Source organism: Dipteris shenzhenensis, chromosome 14, assembly GCF_047967505.1.
Source record: "Dipteris shenzhenensis isolate YYH24624 ecotype China chromosome 14, Dip_SZ_1.0, whole genome shotgun sequence".
Lineage (NCBI taxonomy): Eukaryota > Viridiplantae > Streptophyta > Polypodiopsida > Gleicheniales > Dipteridaceae > Dipteris > Dipteris shenzhenensis.
In genome coordinates this window covers 22,065,643-22,085,036 of record NC_141609.1, presented here as the reverse complement: position 1 = coordinate 22,085,036, position 19,394 = coordinate 22,065,643, and the positions used below count along the sequence as shown (strand labels likewise).

At 45.7% G+C, this 19,394-nt stretch overlaps 1 protein-coding gene across 1 annotated transcript in view; it reads left to right on the top strand.

The window, feature by feature from the left end:
* The first annotated feature begins 3,745 nt into the window (after nucleotides 1–3,745).
* Nucleotides 3,746–19,394, top strand: part of LOC147894338 (cilia- and flagella-associated protein 61-like) — a 74,533-nt gene continuing 58,884 nt past the window's right edge. Inside the window, exons 1-3 of the mRNA XM_087385283.1 lie at nucleotides 3,746–3,873; nucleotides 4,160–4,322; nucleotides 4,525–4,657. Of these exons, the coding sequence (XP_087241409.1) occupies nucleotides 3,746–3,873; nucleotides 4,160–4,322; nucleotides 4,525–4,657 (424 nt within the window). The remainder of the gene's footprint in view (nucleotides 3,874–4,159; nucleotides 4,323–4,524; nucleotides 4,658–19,394) is intronic.

The following is a 19,394-nucleotide window of genomic DNA, read 5'->3' as shown; positions in this document are numbered from 1 at the left end:
AATTTAGAGGTACGGTAACCCTTCTATACTTTTGATTTCTAGATGCTTGCATTTTCCAACCCACAGCTAGGTGCTTGTTAGAGGAGATAGGAGATAGAGGTTTCAAATTTTAGATCAATCACATAGGGATGCCATTTTTTTCCACTAATGTATTTATTTATGGCTAAATCAATGACTTTTTTCTTGAGCTTTCAAGCAACTCTTGGGCTAAGACTCAGAGATTTGCTCAGTGAGGTTGATGACACTCTTGTCTTTTTGGATGCCACTCACAAAATATCATGTCTTTCAAGTAAGCCTTGGATTTATTTTGTTTTATAGTAGTGCACATACTAATTCAAATAAATCTAATGGCTATTAGATCAGCAACGAGAACATTCTAGAGAGGGGTGTTCATTTTAATAATTGGGTTGCCAGGTTGGTGTGGGCATCTCTTCTTTGTAGCAAACCACTCTTGCATTAGAGACTATCAAGAGAAATCTCTCTTTTGGGAGTTCATCCAAGCTTGGACCTTACTTCCACGGTGGCTATGATCAACCAGGTACTATTGGCCATGTCATGGTTTATTTAATCTTGTTGGTGCCATTCTAAAGACCACAGCTCAAAAGGGCAATGAGGAATTTTCTTTGGAGTGGACTAGTTGGTATGGTAGACACTAAAGATAGGGTGACTTGGTAGACTTCAGTCCTTCCCATGAGGGATTGGAAGGATTCTTTCATTGAATACCTTCAATCATGTTCTCTTTCCATGGGTGGGGATTGGATGGATAGTACCAAGTAGGCATGTCAGGGTCTTCTGAAAGAAGGGAGGCATAAAAATATATAGCTATGCACATAAATGGCATCAAGGTTTGACTGTAGAACTTCATTTGAGTCAAGAAGTAGCTAAGAAACACCTTTTTTACGATGTCTCAATAAGATACCTAAATCTAAGCATCTATAGGACGTTTTTTCTCTCCCCTTTGTAGAGCTACTAGCTATTTTTTAAGGCCAATCTCCTGTCTCAGAATCTCATCTCTTCTAGTACTAGCAATACTATATGAAAATCACTAATACTAGTGAGGGCTACTACCAAATGTGAAGGAGATGCCATTCCACCTTGCAAATGAGACACCCAAATTTGCAAAACATCCTCTATGAGGCCTTGCTCTGCATACAAGGCATATGAAACCCTAATACTGCCATAGAATCATCTCAAATGAGGCTCATAAATCATCATAACCACTAAAAAGTGATCCAAGGTGGAGACCCTAGTGCAATGCATACCAAGTTACCTTTATCTACTACCCAATCATCATATAAAATATGTCTCTCTATGCATGAATGGGCATCTACACTGTCCTATTACCATGATAACAAGAGTGAATGCGTTGTGAAAGGCATCATCTATCCAAGCATCTCTGCCACTAAACTAAGAAAATAAGGCATCCCAAGATGCTCTCTCAAAAAATGAATGCTACCTTCTCTATTTGAAGGCACCTCCACTATGTTCATGTTCAATCACCCTTTTCCTTTCCCCTATGTTTCTCCCGATTGCTGATTTTCTGTTGGCTCTTCTGATCTAGGAGGTCTATAAGGCGGTGGATTTCTTACTTGCAGACCTCTCCAAAAGGGCGATGAAACCAACCTGAAGAAGAGAAAGCAGCCAGCTCCTAAGGACAATAAGTCTAAGAATAGACAGAGCAAGAAGGAATGCAAGGTGGCCAAATACCCCACCAAACCCAAGAGGCCCCCAAGTGCCTTCTTTGTGTTCTTAGCAAAGTTCAAGACCACCTTCAATGCTGAAAATCCAAATAATAAGCCAGTATCTGCAGTTGGGAAAGCTAGAGGAGATAAATGGAAATCAATGAGTGAGGCGGACAAAGCTCCTTACATTGCTAAAGCAAACAAGAAAAAGGCTGAGTACAAGAAAGCCATCTATCAAGCTTACAACTCGAAATAGGCCCAGGCAGTCGACGGCAGTCGACGATGTCAGAGTGGAGGAATCCGACAAGTCTAAATCTAAGATTAACGATGATGACAAGGAAGCAAGCAAGGAAGAAGAAGACAATGATTGAAGAGATGTGGAGCTTTGTTGTATTTATGGTGGCCAATTTTGTCGCTGGTGCTGGGGAAATTGGTGTAGCCATTCAAGCTGCTTCCACCACCAAGGCAGAGCAAAGTGGACGTGATGGAGAAGGGAGGGTAGTTCAGTCTCCATATCACCAACTACTCCACGCTCATGCAGCCACATCCAAAATCCATCAACAACCTTCAAAATGACCCGCAAGAGTTTCGACTACATCCTCTCCATCAGCTACGTAAAGCTCTCCCTAGCTTTCTACCACGTGGCAAAATAAGCCTCAAGCTAAGTCTAGATGACCTTAGGTTAGACTATGGTTAGGATTTTTTTGACATGTGTCAAGATTAAAATTTAATATGGTTGGGATCAGTGGATGGGTGTAGTTGGACCTGGCTGGCCGCCCATGGAGGCTTTCCCATAGGCCCGTGGTTGGAGCAAATGCAAGTGGAGGGGCAGTGTCATTGCTATTCAGCTGGATTTCTGGAGACAAATCCTCACTGCCTCTGGAGCTATTGTAGCGCAGTGCGGATCTGGATGGAAGCCCTTAGGATTATGACCCGCATGCAGAGCTTTCAGAGGGACTACACCTTGGGGATGGTGGCCTTGTTGACTGAGGGAGGTCACATGTTCTAGGTTGATCACGGCGTGGAACATTTGAGTGGCTCGCTGTAGTTTGGTGATGGGTGAGCATCCGGCTCCACCCTCGGCTACCTTGGTCGCCATCTAGCAAGATGCGCTCCACCTCAGAGTGTGGGACCCCGAGCTCTAGGGTGACTGTCCACGTTTCTGCAAGGCTTGGCCTGTAGGAATTTTCTACATATTCACTCCGCGAGGGATTCACTGGTTGTATAATCCCCCCACCTGGCCATTAGCCCATGTACCAGAGATTCCCTAGGTAGTGAGTTGGGTTTCTCTAGAATAGGCTGGTTTTCTTCTTTCAGCCTTTATCCAATTTTTTCCATATTGCCTTCGAGGCAGCGTATCGTTACACTTTTCTTAAATAAGTGTCCACACCATATTTCGCCAAGTGGCCCCCTACTATTTTGGTTTTTTCTCTCTCACACACTCACTCAATCACACACTCTCTCTCTCTCTCTCTCTCTCTCTCTTTCTCTCTCTCTCTCTCTCTCTCTCTCACGGAGTTTGCAAATCATTCGAACTTTCCTATACACAGGCTTCCATCAGAGGTGTTGCAAATTAATCATTCATTCATCTTGACAATTGTTTTCCTTTTACAGAACCAATTGAAGGCAGTGCTCACGACGAGTACTTGTACTCACTTGTTTTATATGAAGTTTTTCAAGCATTAATAGAAGGTTCCTTTCTTTGCAAAAGAAAAAAAGAAGCTGCTATCCCACGGACTCTGGGTTTGAGCACCTAGGTGCAAGAAAATGATAGCTCGGGGGTGCCCAAACGAAACCCTCAATGCGTGGGGGGATTGGATTGGCCCCGGGTTCCCATTTCTCCAGAATCTACCACCGCACCTGGGAGCGCGGAGACAATTGTCCTTAGCAAGGGCAGGCCAAGAAAATACCTTCATTTGGTGACACCTGGATTTTCATAGGAGGCAAATATGCATAGAGGAGTGAGGGCGTGCACTTTCTAGGGGTACTTTCCGAGGATTGGGAACTTCAACTGCCAACTATTGAAAAGAAAACTCACAGCATTTTGCCTTCAACACAATACAATGGAGTGCGATGGCTTCCTCATCCGCATGGCAGAGCCCTCTGATTTGCCTGCCGTGGAGGCCGCATTCCGTTCCTCCCTGCCTCGCCTCCGTGCCTCTTACGGCGTCTTGGATTTCTCTTACCTCCTGTTCGTGCATTCTCTATCCATGCCTTTCCATCCAATTTCTGTTCTACGGATGCTTTCTTGTTGCCTCAGATAGATATGTTCTCAGTTAAGAAAGCTCTCAACGTGCTTCAAATAATATCGTTTCCATACTCTGAAGGTCTAAGACGCTATTCGTGATAGGGGCAACCATGAAAGCGTTGTACCCATTTACTCAAATTGTTGTTTTGCTTACTTCCGCCCATTCAGTGTTCGCCCTGCCTTTGGTTCGCTGCTCCACTAATATGGCCCTTGGGTACTGTGGATTCAGTGAGACTTCGCTCTACTCGTTCGTGGGACTATCCCTTGATGACGAGGTTATTGCCATTGCTACGTTCAATGATGCCCCATCAGTGCCAGGAGGCATTTTCGGGAAGAGGGTCGCCGAAGCAAAGGCATGGGCCACTAAGGAAGCATCAGACAGGGGATTTCTCGTACGCTTCGATCCTTAGCAAGTTACTTCTATCAATGTTACATCCTTGCCCTCTTTTACAAGATGATAAAACAAAGGCTAAGCAGTATCAATGCTAAGAGTTCACTCTGTAGAGTCACGTGATAGAAAGCTGTCTGGTGAAATTTGAATAACCTGTCCAACTAAATTCTGTGCCTCTTATTTTCTTGTATTATTACTTTCAGGCGGAGAATGCGTTGTGGATGGAGGTCTGTGCCACATCTTTTCCCGAATCAGAAGCAGAAGGGCAAATTTTAAAGGCTTTTTTACGTGCTGTTTTCAAGCTTTCCCAAGACACCAAAGTTATCCTCGATCTTAGTAAGATAACTTATTTTCCTATAGAGGAATGCATGAAAAGTAAAATAATGATGAAAACATTCCCAAGACACCACAGTTATCCTTGATCTTAGTAAGAGAACTTGTTTTCCTATAGAGGAATGCATAAAAAGTAAAATGATGAAAACATTCCAACACCAAAGTATTAGTAAGACAACTTGCTTTCCTATAGAGGAATGCATAAAATGTAAAAATGAACGGTTTAGCATACTAATAGCCTATGTGATCCTGTACTGTCCCTTTTTGAAATACAGCATCCATCTGAACATGAAACCCCAGGGCACTCCATGGAATTCACCCTTGTGTCAGTATTAACAGCCACGCACCTGGAAGATACCAAGCACTCCATGCTGTCCTTTACCTTCACAAAGGTTTCTTACTCCTCGTCGACCCACATCTCAATGTTAGACATCATCACTGTGGTTTCTAGGTCGGCATATCTGACCTCAGTAACACATGGAGATGTCACCAAGAACATCTTCGATTACCACATTAGCTTTGGCTTTTGTGTCACCCTCTGACGGACTCCTTCCTCTTGTTTTTGTTGTTGTGATATGTAAACCTTAAATTGAAAAACTAGTAAAAGTGAATCAATGCAGCCCACGACACCTACGTGGTCTTACAAGGTTCTTCCAGCATTGTAGTATCATTCAAGTCCTTTCTCAATGAATGATTGAAGTTGAAGAAAAAAATCAAAGAGTATCTAGGGTACTTGAAGTACTATGGTTACATAAGTTCATTCACAAGTGGGTATACCAACCTATGGGAAGACAAAAGAAAACAAAATATCACCTTTTTAACCCCCTTTGATATTTACCATTTTCTCTCGTTTCTAAGTCTTTATGGAAGATGAAAATTTCTCCTTAGGGGAATTTGTTGCTCGGCCAAAATATCCCACTTAGCATCCCAAATATCTAGCCATCTTACCTCGAGGTATCCATCTAACGTTAAGATCCTTCTCCCACATAAACACTCCCCTAAGTTGTGAGGAAAGCAACTAATTTGTTTGGGCTGATCTTGGTCCCACCAAAAACCAAGCAATAAGCCTCTAGCAGGTGTCTCACCCTCTCCAGGCTGGTTGTTGAGCCCTCCATCGATAGGGAATTGTCATCTATGAACTCAGAATCCAAGAGCTTCTCCTATTGTCTGTTCAGGAGTCTGTTCAGGAGGCACACCTGGCTAGGCCAGCTACCTATGATTGAAGACAATGCCCTAGATCCTCTAGCACAAGAAAAAACAAGAAGGGGATAGTGGGCATCCATGCTGCACCCAGCACAAATTTGAGAAGGCCATTTTATTGAAGGAGATCAAAATCTATCTAGAGCTTGTAGCAGACAAGGCCTAGATCTCGTTAACCCACTACTCCAAGAAGCCGAGTCTCCACAGTTCCCTTCAGTAAGGCCCAATCTGTTGTATCATAGGCCTTCTTGAAATTCAGGAGAAGGATCATGAGAGGTTGACAATCCTAGTGTGCCTACTCTATGGCTGCCTAAAGAGTAAAGATGCTTTCCAATGGGCAGCTTACCGTGAAGGCGTAGCCCTAATCAGAGAGTTTAAATCAAAACCAAAAGACTCTCAGTCTTAAACTAATGTATTGCTGTTTACTCTTTCAGACTATTATGTAGGTACTTTAAAATAATGTGGGTTGCTTTTTGCACTCCTTGGGACCTGCCATGTGCCCTCCTTAAAGCAGATGTACTAGAGGGTTTCTTGCTGTCCCATAGACCTTTTGGTCTCCAGTGGACGTTAATAGACTTTCTTTCTTTCTTTCTTTCTTTCTTTCTAACAAAAAAAAAAGTACATGTTGTGGATGATATCTAGGAGAAGAGGTTGAAGATGAAACATTGAAGAACTTCATGAATGTCTTGTATGTAGCATCCACAAGTTGGGATTGGGCACCGTTGTTGAATATATGTCTGGTTCCCCTCTTTCTAGATCAGACAATCCATTTATGTCTAAGTCTTTGAGGCATTTGTCTTGAGTCAATTGTCTTGAGTCAAAAATCTTATGAAATGCCAATCGCAATAGGGTACAAATGTGCTTCCAAAAGGTGTAGAAGGACAAAGGGGATAGGCCATCCTCCCTTGGACACTTTTGCAGTGGAAGGGACTTAAGAGAGACTTAAGAGGGCCTTAAGGATCCTGTGTCTCACATCTGCAAGAAAATAACTGTGGGAATGTGAGCCCACGCCTCCCCCCTTGGCTGCCCTCACTTGAGGGCATCCTCCTCTTCTTGGGAGAAATGTCGTTAGAAGGGGGCATTCATCTCCAAATCTCACATTGGTTAGGACGGGGCTGTCCCATCTCAGCCCTCAATCTTTGGAGCTGTGTCCTTTGTGAGTGTGACCTTGTGGTCTGGAAGAATTGTTGCATCATTTGCTCCCATTGTTCGACCCATTGGCTGCATGAGGAATGATATGAGTACTCAGCCTGTCTAGCCTTTGTCTCCAACAGAGTCAGCTAAGCACACTCATATCTATCTGCTAGCTATTGGGAATCCAGTTCTTGCTCCCTCAATCTCTCGATGAAAAACAAATCATGCTTGAGAACCCAGTCTCAAGTAGGGCCTGCTTATTTCTCAGTGCATGGGCCTCCAATCTATGTTGTTCCTCTAAATGTTTCTTTGAATGGCATTTGCACTCCATCATCCGGAAGGACTAAGACTATTATTTTGGGGGACTTTGGGCTGTGCAAAATTTTGCATGATTGAAGAAAGGATCCTTGTTATGTACCGGGATGGTAATTCTTGGATTAGTGGACTTAATTCAGCAAGGTTAGTTAGGATTAGGACAAGCAGGCTAATGTGGGGCTAGAAGACTTAGAACACTAGCTAAGGCCAGTTGGCTATATTTAGTCAAGACGCTTTCTAGAAAGTGCGATACTCTTCTATATAAGAGTGGCCAAACGTGTTGTGTTTGGTATTCAGTGTGTTGACACACCATTGGATGGTTTGGTCTGGATCATGAGCCTCCTACCTTCTACGTGTTGGATCATGAGATACTATGCTAAAGGTTCCTTGTGGGCGGCTTTGGTGGTTTGCCGGAGCTATGGGCATAGCCTGGTGGGAGTCTGAACTCTAGCCGTGGTGGCTGGGAAGTGAGTCGTCTACTGATCTTTATTATGTTTTGCTGATTGTGTTTGGACTGTGTTGAGGTTATATGGTAGTGGATGCATCAGTTGGTATCATTAGTGTTATGAAGTTTTGTGAGGTATGTAGTTCGAATGGTGTGCTAGGTATATAATCGATGTGTAGTTTCTGAAGTGTTTGTTTTTCATAAAAGAGACTCCTATTAAGTATTAAAAAACCCCACATGAGCAAACTCATTGTGGAAATACATCATGCTGGGCATGAGAAAAAACCCACTCTAGAGGAGTAAATAAAAACTCAAAATGAGCTTGAGAGAAACCAAGGTTGAGGCTGAAAATGCCACCTCAACCCTAATGCAGTCTCTGAGAAAAAGGGTGAGCCCCTCCATTCCGTAAGGAATATAACCCTCTTGACAGAGGCTACCCGGGAGGACCCCTGCATGCTCGCCCAACTGGCCATCAGAGTATGAATAGTATCAGCCCAAATACTGGCCAGAATATGAGAAGGGTGGACCTGTGATCCATCTAAGGCCTCTGTGCATCTGGCCCTCCAGATCTGCTAAGCAGTAATACTAGCTAGTATCTCCCAGGCAGAATCCACATCAGCATGTCATTATACCAGGAGATAGGCACATCCTCCAGAGAGCAAATGGCCCAGGAAGCATCTTGCCACTCATAGAAAATCTGAGATCCTAACAAAGAGAGCCAAGCCATCGATCCCCAATTCATTAAGAAAGGATAGGGACTAAAATTGCTGAGAATCCGGGCAACCCCTATCCAAATGTCTCTTGCATGTTTGCAGTCCCATAAGCAATGATGAACCGACTCCTTTGTAGACGAGCACCTAAGACAAGTGGAGTCTGCCCCAAACCTGGATCTCCACGTGTTTACTGCAATCCCTCCATGTATGGAAAGCCAAAGAAATAAGGTAAACTTTCTATTTTTTTGGGATTTCCAGAGCCTTCTCCAAAAGACTCTCTGCAGATCAGCTGATACCTGATAGCCCTCCCAATAAGGGATTTGGAAGGTCTCCAACCTCTACGACTAACCTAGAATCTTTTGGCCTTACTGACCGTGTAACCACAAAAAGGAAGGCTCCTCTCTTGGTTCCCTGCAACAATCCATTCCCACTCTCCAGGGTCCCACTGAAGATATTTTATGGAGACTCCTCCATAGCGCCAGAGAGATGAGGGCTCAGATCTATGTGCCAAGCAGAGACCTTGCTCTGTTCCGGATAGCCTAAGATCTTGACAGGCTGAAAAGGCATGCCCAAAAGAATATCACCTGAGGAAATAGACAGCCTGCCACCTGACTGTACCACCTGACTGTACATCAAAGACCAAGGCATCCTCCTATGCCCCCAAGAAAGCAATGACCTGAAGAGGAATACATGTTCTCAAAAAAGCTCCCATCCAAAGCGAACATACCACAGGCCTGTCATCTGTAACCACCCAATCATGGGGTAAGGCTGCGTCTATCTAAAGTATCCTCCCTACACTTCCTCCAAGGTGACTGACCAAATGTTGTTGATGATCTTTTGGAAGCCTTTTGAAGGCTTTCCAGGAACCCATAGAAACGACAGGGCCTCTCTCCCATTTGGACCACTACATATAATGAGACATACCAAGCTTCCTCCCATGCTCATCAAGTATACAATCATTCCACATAATAGGCTGCCTATCAATCTCTTCGATGGAGGAGGGCGGAACTCTCTAAAGTGTACTTCTGAAGCTTGACCAAGATTTCAGAATAGCAACCATAAGTGGGGAGGACAGACATCTGAGACAGGGGGGACGAGCATTTTCTGAGCGAAATCTTCCGAGCGTCCGAGCGAAGGAAAAAAAAAGCTTCCAACTATGCATAAATATGGCAAAAATCGATCAGAAGAAAACATAGTTTCACTTAGAAATATGCAAAGTATTATAGCAATGCCTATTTTATACAAAAATCTTTAGGTGAATCTGTAGGAATGGTGAGAGCATAATGGGATGGCTTTTGAAGAAACCCACATGTAGAGTAGACTTCTCTATGAAAATTCCCTTATAATCCTTCTTACAACTTTTACTTAATAGGGGGTGACATTGAAAACCCTCTCTCAACCTATCTTCATGAAAGAGTTTCTTCAAAGAAAACTCATTGAACCAAGCCATCCAAGTAGTTTCGCCAGCGAAACCCCTTTGAAGCAAGTCTCCCAAGGTAGTTTCGCTGGCGAAACTACCTTGGACAGCACTTTTAAAAGTGACATAACTTTCATATCCAATGTCCAAATATAGTCATTCACCCACTCAAATTGATCGGAACACCCCATTTGAGCACATCTATGGAGTTATATTTTGGAAAATCTTTCATATATAGTATTAAATATTACATGTATTTTATGAGAGTGATATATAAGCCCAAGTTAATACTTATTTATAGTAATTTAAACTTCTTTAGAAACATGTCCATAAATATGCTATAAAAACACTAAAAAGATATTGCCATATGATATAAATGTGTTAATAAGTAATTATATATGCATAGTATTATTACATTGAGAGTGATTATGAGGAATGTTTCTTAAAGGAATCAACACTTTTTTAAGGTAATAACAGGGGTACAAAGGGATGTCGCTAAATAAGAAAATTATGTTGTGTAAAAATGAATGAGTGACTAGTCTGTATATTTTTATGATAAAGGGATCTAGTTCTAGTGAAAATAAAAGTGTAAAAACCATGTTTCCTAAAGAAAAACATTTTTAAAAATCTCTTGAAAAACACGCTCGGATAAACCTGCTCATAGGTTTTTGCTCGTAAAATTGACGCATCCTGAGACAGGCTGAAGTGAAAATCCATCTGGTGCTGTCCATCCAACCTCCACTTGAGGAGGATATGTATGTTTGAATGCACTGAATGAAGAAAATTTTCCATGGCTCATCCCCCATCAAAAAGCCTCTAACCACAAACTTGCAAAGCAAGGCCTTGCATTGCATATCTCCGTCTATGATGTTGAGACCCCCATCTTGCGTGGGAAGGATCAAGGTCTCCCAAGCCACCCTGGCAATAGTGTCTACTGTGCCATCTAGCCCACTCCATAAAAACTTCCTTATAGGCCTTGGGAGCTGAATAATGCATTCCCTGGAGCTGCACCAACAAGAGCAAACATACCAAGCTGTGACCAGCAGAACCTTGTTGACAACCACCACCCTGGATGCAAGGTCCAACCTGGCTGAACTCTAGAAAAGGAGTTTCCTCTTGATACTCTCCAACACCGGAGCAAACTGCTGTGAAGAAGAGATACCCATACCAACCTGGCATCCTAAGTATATGACTGACACTCCCCTCTGAGTCCAAGTGAAGTCCAAATCAGCCCCCCAGTCGGGAGTGTCATCGCCATTGATCCAAAAGCCATTGGACTTGTTCCAATTAATGTGAGCACTTGCTGCAATACAAAACGAGTCCAAGGCTGTCCTGAAAGAAGTAAGAGTCTGAGAAGAGGCCTCCAAGAAGATGGCAGTATCATCTACCAGCTCACAATCGACAAGGTCCTCCTCCTGTCTGAGTTGTAGTCTGAGACCAAGAATGTCAGCTCGAGATCTAAGAAAAATGCTCATAGTCTTAGCCACAAATAGGAAAAGAAAAGGGGCAAGAGGAATTCCTGACGGATTGATCCAGAGATCTGAAATCTATCACCTCTGACCCCTTCTGTAAGTACCTGGCTATGGGCTGATCTGGACAAGGCTGAAACCCCTGTAAGTACCTGGCTATGGGCTGATCTGGACAAGGCTGAAACCCCTGTGACCCATGCATCTGCTGAAAACCCTAAAGGATGAGGGGTGTCTTTCGGGAAATCCCAATCTACCCTGTCATAAGCTTTTTCAAAGTCCAAGAGTAGAATGGCTATCTTTTGTCCACTCTACATGGCTATCTTTTGTCCACTCTGCATGGCCCACTCAGAAGCTTCCCAAAAAGAGAATGCAACCGCAAGCTGATTCCTTTTGCAAGGATTTTATAGCAAGTGCCCAATAAAGATGATAGGTCTCTATTGTGACACTAAATTTCTGCATCCTCCTTTTAGGATTAGATGTATGAGACCATCTGTAAGTGAGTCAAGCATCTCACCAGAGTCCCAAACACCCTGCAGGGCTGAGGTAATGTGATCCCCAATCATATCCCAAAAGGTCAGGAAAAAAGGTGGTGTAAGGCCGTCTAAACCTAGGCACTTCCCATCGTGGAGGGTAAGAAGCGTCGACGTGAAGTTGGTGATAGGAGCATCAAGAGAGAGATTCATCTCTGGTTTCACCAACCTAGGAATACACTGCCAAATGATCTATCTGGCATCATCAGTGGCCCTACTACCAGGATCTACTGAAAGAAGGGAGGCATGAAAATCTGTAGCTATGCGCATGACGGCATCTGGATCTGACTGCAAAACTCCGTCTGAGTCAATGAGTTGAGAAACACTCTCTCTACTATGTATGGGACCATGAGTAGAGAAAAAATGCTTATTGACTCTACCTCCCATCTAGATCCAAAAGGACTCTTGTGCATGAAAGGCATACTCTGCTCTCGGATCTAATAAAATCTGCTCATGAGCCCTTGTTGCAGCAAGGCGCTTTTGAATCCAAGCATCATGTGGCCTCTTTAGCTCTTCCCTCTACAAGGCTGCCAACTACTGGCGAACACCAATCTCACATCTAAGAATCTCACGTCTCTTGGTACTAGCAATCAGATGGTAATAGTCACTAATACTGGAGAGGGTCTTTGCCATATGTGAAGGGGAAGAAGCTCCATCCTGCAAGTGAGAAACCCAGATCTGCAAAGCTGCCTCTGTGAGGTCCTCCTCTCCATAGAAGGAATAAAAAATCCTAATACTAGCGGCTCGACCTCTCAAGTGCAGCTCAGAAACCATCAGCACCATCGGAAAGTGATATGAAGTGGAAACCCTAGGGGTAATGCATACTGATCCTCCTCTATCCAAGGCCCAATCATCAACATAAAAATGGTCAATCTGTGCATGGATAGGCATCTGCGGCCTCCTATTCGACCAAGAAAATAGGAGTGATTGTGATTGAGTGTGAAAGGCATCATCAAACCTAGCATCTTTGCCATTGAAACTGAACAGGAAGGCATCCCAAGTTGCTCTCTCCAAAGTTTCTCTCTCCAAAGAGTGGATGCCACCCTCTCTGCCTCCTTTTTTATGTGAGGGTAACTCCACCATGTTGAAGTCTCCTCCAATGACCCAAGAATCTGACGGGGGCCCAGGAAAGCAACTCCTTGCAGAACAAGACACGATCCCTTCTATTATTAGGAGCGTAGAGGTTGAGGAATCCAACCTTATATTCCCAATAAAAAGAAGAATCCACTGGGCTCTAGAGGGAAAGATAGCACTATGTCCAACAACCAAGGAGAGAAAAGAGTCCGAAACTGAGATGCAAGTACCTCCTTGGTGCCCAAAGCAGGTAACCAAAAAGCGTGGCCTGAAAGTAATTTACCTGACTTTACGCAATCTTTGGCATCCAGCTTGTGCTCCTATGAATGAATAAGACATCAATGGAGCCATCAGTCACACTTGGACGAAGCCAATTCCGGATCAGCTATCTGTGTCAACGATGAGAGATGCCACCAAGTCCCTGTATGTTCCAACTAACTATCCTCATCGACAGGAGGAAGTAGCATGGAACATCTTACTCGACCTAGTGGCGGAAACAAACCCCTCAATGGGGGAAGACTTCCTGCTCATTGAGCGAGGGAGGAAGCCAAGTGGAGGAAAATCCACAGGGGAAAGAACTCGTCTACTTGAGGAAGAAGACACCCTGTCAACAGGAACTCCAACCACTGTCTCGCCAAAAGTAGAAGGCACAAAGTCCTCCTCCGGGAAGTCCGTGAGTTCTGCCAGGGTTGCGAAAGAGTTCCTGTGAACCAAACCTGTCATAGGGGTGCAAAGAATGCAACCAAAACGAGAATATCCAAGCTCCAGAGGGGATGGCGTCTTGGACGGCAGCCTCCTGATCTGGAGGGTGAGAGGGCCACACATGAACCGGAACTATCTGGGTACAGCAGGTGCCATGGAAGTAGGCGGTGGTACCGAGGGAGCACTCTGTCGAGGAAGAGCGCTATGATGTGGAAGAGCTGTACCAACACCCTATCACGGCCGAGGAGGAGGTGCTATAACTGTACCAACACCTTGTCAAGGTCGAGGAGGAGCTGTTGGAACTGCACCATCCCCCTGTCGAGGTCTAGGGTAAGCTGCTGTACCTAAAGGCTTTTTGGGCCTCTTCTTCTTTTTAGGGCATTCCCTGGAAAATGCCCGACAGTCCTGCACTGGTCCTGTCTGCCCGCGATCTTCACTCTCTATTGAAAGAAAGAATCATCCGGACGCTGAAGCATGATATGATCATCTGATAAACTAGGGTCCGGTGCAAGGATCCTAACTCTAGGAACCCCATCAGGCCTAATCGCCTCTGTAGCTGTCGAGGGCAAACCAGGAAGGGGGAGGATCTCAGTGATAATACCAAAGTACTCCCCAATCACAAGAGTAAGCGATGGTAAACCTTTGGGAGACCGAGAGATCGGACAAAAAACGAAAACCCTTGCTTGGCCTCCTCCACAGGGTCAAAGCCGAGCATGAAATGATCAAGAAAAATCTTTCTATGTCCCAAGTGCAAGTACCCGGCTTTGAGCACAGCGCTCGTAGCCTCCGGTGAATCAAAAACGACCTTGAAGAAACCTCGCCCTAGTAAGTGAACATCTTTGAGTCGAGGGGTGAGGTTTGAGGGTAGTGCCGCGAGCATCCGGTCTCTCGCTTGTGATCTGGAAGGGTGAGATCCGTAGATGCGTGTGATCAAAGTGGTAGAACTTTTAATTTCTACATCCTTCTTGAGTTGTTACAAGTCGTCTTCTGAGAATATAACTGTTTTTGTGGCCGGTAGGATTGGCTGATTGGAAATCCATCGCCAATCGAGGTGCGGAGGCCGATTCAAACCCAGTTGAAAGATCCGTCCATCACGTCTACTGCAAGTAGAAAGGGCGAGGAGGAGAAAAGCAAGAAAGGGGGTGGGGCAGAGAAAGAAGCGGGGAGGAGGAGAGGAAGGGAAGGGTAGGGAGGAGGAAGGGGCGGAAGAGGAGTTGGGGGGGGCTGAGGAGACTGGGAGGAGGGGCTAGAGAAAGAAGTGGGGAGGAGGAGAGGAAAGGGAAGGGTAGGGAGGAGGAAGGGGCGGAAGAGGAGTTGGGGGGGGCTGAGGAGACTGGGAGGAGGGGCGGAGGAAGGGCGGCACGGAGAGGGGCTGAAGGAGGTGGGGAGGGCGAGGCTAGGGGCAGGTGTAGGGAGGCTAGGGGCGGGGGTAGGGAGGCGGAGAGAGGGGCTGAAGGAGGCGGGGGTAGGGACAGTGGCATAGGGAGGCGGAGAGGAGGGCTGAGGGAGGCGAGGGTAGGGACAGGGGAAGGGGCCAAGGGAGGCGGGGGTAGGGGCGGGGCCAGGGAGGAGGGGAGGGGGTTGAAGGAGGCGGGTGAAGGGAGGCGGGGAGGGGGCTACGGGAGGCGGGAGAGGGGAGGCAGGGAGGGGGCTGAGGGCAGGGAAGGAGGGGCTAAGAGAGGGCAGCAAGGGGTGTACAGGGAGGAGCAGCAGCTCCTTTCACCGCTTGTGACTTTCAGTTTCGGAGATCTTGACTTTCATTGCTTGGAATTGTCTCCTAAAGTGTTTTGAGGTTGGAAACAATGCAAATTGCTGGAGTGTGATGTTAGGACCTGTTCGCATTAGATTTTTGTGCAAGAAAACCCTACACAAATTATGTGCGAGGCGCTGAGATATTTTTTGCACTCTAAGGCTGTAGGCTGACCGGGATGAGGCTTCCAATTCAGTATGAGCTGTTGGATTCAGAGTTCTCAAATGACATGGCCCTGTATGTAGAGGGATCAATAGCAAGCCTTGAGATGGGATTGGATTCTTCACAAGGACAGAGGAGGTCCAAGATTGGGGGGAAGCCTTTGGCTTTCGGTGGATTACAAGGGGACAAACAGCTGGCTGCAAAGTGGGCATTGATATTTCAGCAAAGCAGCAGATCACCCCTGTTCTAGAGAGTGTTCAGTGCAAGCTTCTATATTGGAGCTCGTCCAAACTCTCCCTAGCAAGCAGAGCTTTAGTGGACAAACAAATCATTCTCACCATGGCCTGGTACATAGCCTCCTACTGGTGCTTTCACAGGGGTTGCATGTGACAACTCAAGCGCTTGGTGCACAACTTCTTATAGGCCGGATCGGATGGCATGAGGAATACCAAAGCTAGAGTTGCATGGCAGACAGTGATCATGCCACAGGCATGAGGAGGTTTGGGCGCCATTGATCCAGAGATGTAGAGCAGAGCCCTCCTGGAGCAAGCTAGTTGTGTGAGGTCTCACCCCAAGCGCAAGAGCACTGGAAGCTCCTCCTCTAGCCGGGCTTCTCAGAATACCCCACGCAGAGTGGCCAGTGATAGCAGTTTGATTTGAAACCCTGTGCCATGATGACTCTCTGGTGGCCTTCAAAGATGCCCCAGATCTACATCTGTCGAGCTGTCTCTTGCTGTGGAGGACGTGGTTTCCTCAACCTTTGTATCTGATGGCTATGTCAAAGTGATGCCTTCGTCTCTAGCGATCTCCTTTGAGGAGAGCTGAGATAGACCAAACCTTGATCATGTATGCTCTGGTCACTCTTGTGTCGTGTGTGATCTCTGTGTCTCTGGCTCGACAACATTCTGTCATCTCTCCCCACTGATCTACACTACCCTCATGTCAGCTAGCTCCTCCTCCTCCACCCCTCTATGTCTTGGACCTGACTCAAATGCATAGAAGTCTATGACATGTCACTGTCCTTGGTCTATCTCAGTCTCCTGCGACGCGATCACCTTATGTTGCTGTCTAATCTGTCTCAATAGTGTCTCTCTGTGCTGTTGCACCTCAATCACATAGAGCACAATGCAAACCTAGTCATGGAAGTGGAACAACCGTGAGAGTGGATCAAAGCCATGCCCCTCCTGAAAGAGGCAGTGCCATCGTCCCCAGACGTCATAGTAGGTTGGATAGACACAAGAAGTGCTCCTCTGTCTCCACCTCCTCCAGCATGCATAATCTATAGATCCGTTGGTCTCTGGGTGTGCCTGCAACTCTCCTTGCCTCAATCCTTAGCTAATGGGACAAGACCCGCATTTACCCAATGGCAATTCTCAGTGCATGTGAGACTCCTATGTCCTCTAGGTACTGGAATCTAATCATGAGTCCATCCTCCGATACTCTCAAGAAGTGGTCGTGATAGAACTGGATCTTGGTGGGGAACTCCTGATCTTCCCCCATGTTTGAGGCGTATGGAGTTGGAGGAGGTCTAACCGTTATGATACGGTTAATGTCATCTTGTGGGATCTACTCAAGCAGTGCATCCATGCTGTACTAAAAGGGGAAAATCCAGTTCCATCCGAATACCTTGACAATTGTCTGGATGACTAGTGCCAGCCTCGGCAATTGTCTGTAAGGCCCAACCTCTATGGAGGAAGGTCATTGTCTAAAAGATTACATCAGTTTGGGGCGGTGTTAGGGTGAACTCTGCCTATACTATCTGATGGGGAACTGAGGGCTTACTCCGAATCATCCTAGATCCCATAATCACCTGTACTACTCAAATCTCCTCCAGTTTGTTGCCGATAGATCACTCCCCCAAATTCGGCCTCAGTAAGGTGTCAAAAAGCTAGCCCTTCGTCGACGGATCCTGTAAGTGCACTTGAAAGCACTACCTTTCGAATCGGGCCAAAGCTCCTTGTCTTTGTGTGAGTTCTACCCTGGCTGTATGGACCATCCTGAAAACTGGCCCTGTGAAGAGTGTCACCAAGTATGTGTAAGACTGCACTATCTCCGCTAGCTCACCTCAATAAATGAAGCTATGTCGGTGGAGTAGTGCGTGTGAGGTGTTGTAACCTTGGTCTCCCCAAGGTTAACTGTTAAGTGTCTATTTCTGCAAAACACCTCTAGGCCTCCAGATGTCTCAGCAGTCCCTCTGTTGAAGATTATGTCATCCGCATATAGCAGTATTTGTAACATCAAATCAGCCAGCAGTGGTCCTCACCTCAATAAAGGATGTGATCTCGTCAATGTAGAGCCCCAAGAGAGTCGGTGAAAGGGGGGCATCCCTAGTTCACTCTGATCGTGCTTTCAACCCAATCTAATAGGCCTCCTGGGGCACGAACTCTCCCTTTAACAGACTCATGTACGTTCATCACCCACCAAATCATGACCTCTGGAATCTACATCTCTTGAAGTCTCTTGATCATACGAGATCGTGGGATAGTGTCAAAGAGGGTGAAGCTGTATTTTAGGGTGGAGTGCTGTCTCTAGAATCCTGCTCTTCTCCTTTTAGCCATTGCTCTTGGTGAAGGCTTGAATCATATTAACTTTGAATTTTGACAAAGACCCATCTCTTGATTCTGTTTTTCAAGAGCCATGGACCCTTGATCATGACTTTGCTTCATTTTAAAATAAGGGGATGTAGGCAAACGAATTTCGAACACAAGGAGGGGGATGGCATCATCCTCATCCTAGCAGTAGGATCAATAGACTCACACTAAATGTTAGAAAAGTTTCCATCTCAATTGGTTTTCAAGTTCGAATTGAGTAGCCGAAAGGGAGAAAATTCGTTTCGACACACCTGAGGACAATCAAAGATCATTGAGATAATCAGTCTCGCATTATTGACTAGCCTTGTGACGCTCAATGTCAAACAAATCAATGCATCGAGTGTCATAGCCGTCAAAGGTTTCCTTTCTAGATCGAGTTGGCCTTGTGCCTCTGTGTAGCCACTGATCCCCCTCTCTAATACCGACCAGTAAATCTTGGCCAAAGTGTGGCCAATCATAAGAGTGCAGTAGTTCCCAATGTCCATGGGATCCCCTACTTTGTGTATCAGCACAATGGTGGTAGTACTCCAAGCAAGTGGGAAGCCGTGGCATACAACATGGCTGAACATCAGTGCTAATATACCTCCTACCCATGCACAAAACGATCAGTTTGTAGCCCCTCATGATCATGAGCTCTCTGGTTATGGAGCCAGCGGACATATCAGGTAGTGGGCCTGGGCATAGAGAACATATTAGGTGGTGCTTGCATTGGGGAGGGGGAGAGAGAGAGAGAGAGAGAGAGAGAGAGAGAGAGAGAGAGAGAGATGTATTAACATTTGCAGGAGGCCTCGTGGGCCTATGGGACAAAGTACAAAGTACACCCAAAAGGAAAAACTCATACAAGTCTCAATGGGCTGGAGCAAAGGGCAAGCTAGGACCCTTGCTGAGTGCTATGCTGATCTAAAGAGATCAATAGCTTGAGCAAAATCAAAGTATAAATCAAATACTAACTAACTGAAGTAGGTTGAGAGCTCGGACTCAGAAACTGAAGCCCGGCGCCGTGGTGGCTCGTCTATGAGTGGCGAAAATATATCGGATTTGCATCTGTTGGGCTGTCTCATGTTGTGGTGGCGGGGGAGGGTGTGATCTCCTTGATCTCTGAACCCGCTGGGCTATGCTCACAGTGACCCCTTGTCTCGAGCGGCCTCCCTAAGAAAAGCTGGAATAGGCCGGACCTCTATAGAGTTGATATGATATGGTTGTATTAAAGTCCGCTATGAGACCCTTCAAGATCTATG